Here is a 6,598-nt window from a genome sequence, read left to right as displayed (position 1 = left end):
CACCGCCAGGCTCGCTCATTCGGACCCCCCGGCCCCCAGGTTGCCTGCAGGAGGGAAGGCGGTAAACACAACTCCAGTGCCCAGCCAGACGCCGCACGATGAGTCTGACCGCCGGACCGAGCCACGCTCCTCCGTCTCGGACCTCGTCAACTCCCTCACCAGCGAGATGCTCATGGTGAGAGGCTGCACGGCCGGGCAGGGGAGGGGCGCGTGTGGAGGTGGGTGGCGGCGTGGGAGCTGTCCACGCAGGCAGGGGACCCAGCGTGGTGACCAGCTCTTTCATCACAGCGGCCTCTCGTGCCTCAGTTTCCCCATCTGTCAAGTGAGAATATGCAGGCCCATCGTCCCCCCGTCTCTCTCTGGACTGAACAGGGGCCTAAGGAAAGCTACTCGTGTGGGAGGTTTTCAGGGCCCTAGAGGGAAGGCGAGTGGACAGAGGACGGGGGCAGAAGGTGCCCTTCCTCTGAGCGGCAGCCCAGTGAGCAGAGCTCCCTCCCAGTGGAGCAGGTCTCAGATCCCCATCCCGGGACCCTCCCAGCCCCACTGCTGCGGGGCCCGCTGAGGTCCAGAGAGCCGGAGCGCAGGCACGGCCCCGGCCCTGATCCCTAGGAGGGGACAGCTGTGCTGGCTCTCCTGTCTGCACCCCCCACCGGGGTCCCAGCCTGTGGTTCTGGGGTGCTGCTTTTTTTCACCAAGGCAGAGGCTGTGGCTTCACCTGGCGCCCCCTGGTGGCAGCATCCGTGGGTCACAGCTATTTGCCCCTCTGCTTTCCAAAGGCAGGAGCCAGTGGGAGCTGTGGCAGCTCAGATGCGCCAGGAAGGCTGGGGGAGGGGGGGGACCCAGGGCCAGCGGGGTTCCTACTGCACATGACCTGGGCCAAGTCACTTCCCCTCCTTGGATGAGGCCCCCCTCCACCTCCCCCATAGCGAGAAGGAAGGGGCTGGGTGGGCTCCCAGGCCCTGGCCAGTGCTGACATCGGGCAACTCAGAGTTCCCTGCCCACGGCCTTGGCACGGAAGCCCCCGCCCTCCCTGAGGGCCCCAGAGCCCCCAGGCCCCACCTTTGCCATTTGGGGTTCTGGACGGTTCTAACCATCCATCCCCACTGCCCTTTTGTAGCCCAGCCCAGGGATCTTGTTAAAATGCAGATTCCCCAGCCGCCCTGGCTTGTGTGGCTCAGTGGATAGAGCATTGGCCTGCTCACCGAAAGGGTCATGGGTTCAATTCCGGTCAAGGGCACATACCTGGGGTGCAGGTTCGATCCCCAGCCCCAGTCGGGGTGCATGCAGGAGACAACCAATTGATGTGTCTCCCTCACATCGATGTTTCTCTCCCCCCCCACCTCCCTCCCTGCCTTCCATGCTCTCTAAAAATGAATGGAAAAAATACCCCTGGGTGAGGATTAACAACAAAAATGCAGGATCCCAGTCAGCAGGCCTGCGGTGGGCCTACGCGTCCACATTTCTCTGGGGTGCAGACTAGAGCGTCCGATCTCCCTGCTCTAGACCTGGTCTCCCTCGGGCCTCCTCACCTCCCCCTCTGCCCCGCCCTCCAGGCCCTTGCGAGCCTGGCTCTCCACTGCCCTCCTGTCCTCCCGACTCACGCGGATGGACAGGCCTTCCTCTGGACAGGCCTTCGCCACAGCCGGCCTGCTCCCTGCACAGGCTCTTAATTGGCTCCAGCTTCCCGGTAGCCGGGTTCCCAGAAGGGACGGCCCTTTCCCAGCCAGCCCACCGGCGGTGCTGCTCCCAGGGAGGGGCGCAAGCCAGGCAGAGGAAGGCAGTGCAGGCCTCTGCCCTCTCGCGGGCCCAGCGGACCCTCTGGGTGGCCGGCAGGCCTACTTGCCCAGCCCCAGGCCACAGGCAGGTCATTAGCGCCAGCTTGAAGATGAAGGTGCGCAGGGCAGAAGTAAGCTGCTGTCTGAGCCCCCGGCCCAGGCTGTCTGAAGCTGGGGGTCAGGAGAAGGCCTGGGCACCCACGGTTTGGCCAGAGGAAGAGTCGGAGAGGAGGCTGGACCACACCCCCATCTGAGTCTCTCCGCCCTGGCACTGCCCACGTGCTGCTTTTAACAATTTATGGATTGGTTGATTTGCAAGAGGAAGAGAGAGAGAGAAACATCGATTTGTGGTTCCACTCATGTATCCATTCATTGGTTGATTCTTTTAAAAAATATTTTCTTTTTATTGATTTCAGAGAGGAAGGGAGAGGGAGAGAGAGATGGAAACACCGATCGGCTGCCTCCTGCACACCCCACACTGGGGATCGAGCCCGAAACCTGGACGCGTGCCCTGACCGGGAATGGAACCGTGACCTCCCGGTTCATAGGTCGATGCTCAGCCACTGAGCTGCGCCGGCTGCAGGGTTGATTCTTATCTGTACCCTGACCAGGGATTGAACCCACAGTTTTGGGGTATCAGGACGATGCTCTAACCAGCTGAACTATTCCGCCAGAGTCCAGATGCTTTCTGATGCTTCTGCTTGAGCAGGGGCTCCGGCAGCACCTCCCTGGGGGCGTGGTGGGGGTGGCCTGCTTGGTTGCCATGGAAACAGCTCCTGGAGCTGTCCCAGCTGGTTAATTAGGGCTCCAGGCTCTGGTTCTGAAAGGCTGGGAGCAAGCACACGGCACTGCTTGCGTCCATGGTGACGCCCACTGGCCCCTCCCTCCAGGCCACCTTGTTTGGGAGCCAAGAGCCAAGTGACCAGAGGGGCTTCAGGTGGGCGGGGGTCATCTGGACTCCAGTCACCGGGACTCCACCCCAACTTTTGGAGGAAGGGGAGGGGGCAAGAGGTCTTTGTAGGCCCCAGAGTAGCACTCCCCAGGGACCTGAACCATTTAACCCTCCCAGGAACCCCGCGAGCTAGGTCTCACGGTCCCATTCTGCAGATGCCAAAACTGAGGTTCAAAGGGAGTGGGCTGGTGTGAGGAGAGGGGGGGAGAACCAGGGGAGAACTGCACCTGGGTAGGGAGCCGCACTTTCGGGGGCCTGGGCTGGGGCTGGCAGGGTTGCCTGGAGAGCCCTCCGCTGTGAGGAAGAGCAGGGAGGCAGTTCCGCCCCATCCAGCTCCAGGCGGGACCAGGGTGTGGCGGGCACCGACCCGGGTTTGAGCTTCCACTCACCACTCAGCGGCTCGATGCCAGTTAGTGATCTGCCGGGTCCCCCTCCGGATGCTGCGGAGAGAATGAGGGCCAGCACCCGGCTCAGGGCCAGGCCAGGCGCGAGGCAGCTACTACTACCTGTGACTGGGATGTATCTTACCTGGGCTGGCCAGTCCTCTCTGGCTTGGGGGCAAGGCTCAGCCTGGCCCTGGGACAGGGGCCTGCTTTGGTGGAAAGAGTGGGCCTCAGAGGCAGAGAGGGTTCGTGCTGCTGTGCAATCTTGGGCGTGTGACTTAACCTCTCTGAGCCGGTCTCCTCAGCTCGAGTGGTGATCACTGCCTCGCCCGCGTTGTCAGGAATCGGTAAGAAGGTGATGTAAGTCTCCTGCCATGGTAGGTGCACCCTCCCCGTATTCTTACCACCGATGTTACTTAGGGTTTCCGAGCTGGGGGCCACCTTTCTAGGAGGGAAGAGGGGCCGCAGAGAAGGCTCCCGTGGGGCAAGTGGGGAGAGAAAACGGGGCTCAGCAGTTTCATCTGGGCCGCCCCTGGCTCATCCCATCACCGAGGAGCTGTTTGTGCGGGAGGCCTGGGCCACCGGAGCCCCCTGGGCTTGGGGAGCGGTCTGGGGGGGACCCAGGAGGCCGGAGTGGGGGTATTCTCAGACCTCCCCAGATATTCCCAATGAGCAGCCACAGCTGAGGAGACTTGGCTGGGAGACCCCCCCCAGTCCCTTCCTATTTCGGTGTCGGCCTGGGAATGGGACCCCGCGCCGCCCTCCGTGCACCTGTCCGTCTGTCCGTTGCTGGGTCGGCCCAAGTGCCCCCCTGAGGGGTGGGGACTGAATCGGCGTAGTCTTCCCTCCCAGTAGCCCTTGCCTGGTGTGCGTACTGGCACCTGAGGCTCCTTTTAAACAACTCTGCTGCCCACCCCCCGGCCCCCCAACCCCGTCACATCGGCTCCCCTAACTCACCTCTCCTTTCGTAAACCCCACCATCCTCAGAACCCCAGTCACTGTCCAAGGAAAGGTCACAGGGGTGCACAGTCCCCTCATCTGCTGGTTGTTGTGTTTCACAAAACACAAGACGCCCCGCAAGGTTGTGGGGGGTGGGAAGCTGGCCGAGGGAGCTCAGGGGCCCAGGGAAGGCCGGGGCAGCCTGGGGTGCAGCAGGGAGAGCAGCGGACATCCAGGCGAGGCTGGGGAGTGGGGCGCGCACTTCCCTGGGGTTCAGGAGACGGGAGCCGAGCGGCTGTGCCCTCCCTCGCTCCCCCTGTGAGCCTGCGCAAGGCTCCCGCCCTGTTTGACATCCTCACCTGGGTGTGGAGGTAGGCGCCCCCCGAGCCCCATGGCGACCAGAGGGACAGAGCAGCTCCCAGCTCTGGCCCGGCTTGGGGCACGAGAGGCCTCCTAACAGGGCCAGGCTGCAGTGGGGGCTCCGGAAAACAGAACCCTCCCAACCCCGCCGGCCTCTCCCCACCAGCTCTCCCCAGGCTCCGAGGAGGACGAGGCCCACGAGGGCTGCAGCCGAGAGAACCTGGGCCGCATCCAGTTCAGCGTCGGCTACAACTTCCAGGAGTCCACGCTCACCGTGAAGATCATGAAGGCCCAGGAGCTGCCGGCCAAGGACTTCAGCGGCACCAGCGACCCCTTCGTCAAGATCTACCTGCTGCCGGACAAGAAGCACAAGCTGGAGACCAAGGTGAAGAGGAAGAACCTGAACCCCCACTGGAACGAGACCTTCCTCTTTGAAGGTGAGGCTGGAGCCGCCCCCGCCCGCCCGATCGCCCCACGCCTGTACACACGTGGCCACGGGCACAAATGCACATGTTCAGATGCGCACACAGGAGCATGCTTGCACGCGCTTGCACACGCCCCCACAGCACGTGTCTTGCCCAGCTAACCTGCTGCATGTGCGACTCGCTGGAATTAGGCTGTAGCGCCGAGTGGGGCCGGCCGAGGAGGATAGCTGGGTGTTCCGCTCAGACACAGAACTCATGCGGAGGAGGGCAGGAAGGAAGGGAGGCGCCCGCAGGGTGCAGAGCTGGAGCGGCTGGAGCGGCTGGAGCTTCCATAGTCTGGTGGTTAAGAGCACAGGTTATGGCCCCGGCTTCCTGGGTTTGAATCCCAGCTCTGCCACTTACTAGCTGTGTGACTTGGGCAAGTTCCTGAGCCTCTCTGTGCCTTGGTTTGCAATCAGGAATCAGCAGGTTGTAAAAGCATTTGGGGCGAATGCCCTTCCTGTCTCCTGCAGGCCCTTCTTTATCTCTTATCCCGAGATTCACAGTAACCAGGAAGCCGGTGTGTGATCAGGGCGTGATTCCTGCCCCAGGCCCTTTGGGTGCCCGGCCGACTTAGAGAAGCCATAGCCCTTTCCCCACAGCCCTGCTCAACCAGTGAGAACAAACCCGGGTTCCCTGGCTCTCAGAACCTCCGGCGTGCACCCCAGGGACTCTGCCACCTGGCGCCCCAGCCATCTGGCACCCCGCCCTTCTGCGAGGCGGCAGCCAGCTCACCCCTAAGCAAGTCATTGATGGGGAGCGCACGGGTGCCCCTGTGTTTCAGCGTGGGGGTCAGTGTAGAGATGGTACAGCCAGCAAGAGGCTCAGCCATCTGGAGGTGTATGGAGCCAGTTAGGGGGGTGACGTTTATGGGCAGAGCCCCAATCTGCCGGTCCCAGCTGCAAATACTTATCGAGTGTTAACTCTGAGCCGGCATTTTCCTGGGTCGGGGCGAGAGGGGGGTGCAGAGCTGAACTGTGGCCCTCGAGGCACCCTGGTCTAATGGAGGACATAGACGTGTAATAACTAAGCCACGCGCTGCTGACAGGAGCTGCAGGAACCCGGTATGAGCGCCCCTTGGTGGTGGTGAAGGGCATTTCCCAGAAGAAGGGCCACTCGAGATGGGTTGTGATGGGTGAATAGGAGTTTGCACATAGCGGCCTGCCTCCTGCGGTGTTGACGGGAGCTAACGCAGGTGCAAGAGCCTTTTGGAGCCTCCAACATTGCCAGATCCCTCGTCATGCGTTTCACCTGAGGAAATGCCCAGGTCACCTGGGCAAGGCCCCGAGGTGCCCCGAAAGGACCAGACAGGTACAGGCCCCTCAGCAGGAGGAGGGGCCGGAAGTTCCGGAACTGAGGGTTTCGTCCTCTGCTGCACCTGCTCCCTCCCGTCAGGGGCTTCTCTGTGCGTCTGGCATCCGGGGCCCTGGAGGCACGGAGAGGCCGGAAGTTCCGGAACGGAGGGTTTCATCCTCTGCTGCACCTGCTCCCTCCCATCACGGGCTTCTCTGTGCGTCTGGCATCCATGGCTGAAGGTGCCGGGACCCTCCAGAGCCCTTCACCTTTTCCATCGAGTCCGGCTAAGCTGTTGTGTCCTCACTCCTTCCAGTTCATACCCTGGATCGGGATCCGATCCCCTCAGGCCTCCAGGCTGGTCTGTGCCCCCTGCACCTCCAGCAAAGCCTCCCAGTGATCCCAGCTTCAGGCCTGCCCCTGGCTTCCCAG

At 62.6% G+C, this 6,598-nt stretch overlaps 1 protein-coding gene across 1 annotated transcript in view; it reads left to right on the top strand.

Moving 5' to 3' along the window:
• The window catches only part of SYT7 (synaptotagmin VII), a 100,057-nt gene that overhangs the window by 89,003 nt on the left and 4,456 nt on the right, over positions 1 to 6,598 (top strand). The window contains exons 7-8 of the mRNA XM_014544542.1: positions 40 to 175; positions 4,576 to 4,846. Of these exons, the coding sequence (XP_014400028.1) occupies positions 40 to 175; positions 4,576 to 4,846 (407 nt within the window). The remainder of the gene's footprint in view (positions 1 to 39; positions 176 to 4,575; positions 4,847 to 6,598) is intronic.

This window comes from Myotis brandtii, unplaced genomic scaffold (assembly GCF_000412655.1).
Source record: "Myotis brandtii unplaced genomic scaffold, ASM41265v1 scaffold369, whole genome shotgun sequence".
NCBI classification, from domain to species: Eukaryota; Metazoa; Chordata; class Mammalia; order Chiroptera; family Vespertilionidae; genus Myotis; species Myotis brandtii.
Note: the sequence above shows the minus strand (reverse complement) of the source record. Positions and strands in the feature narration are given on the sequence as shown.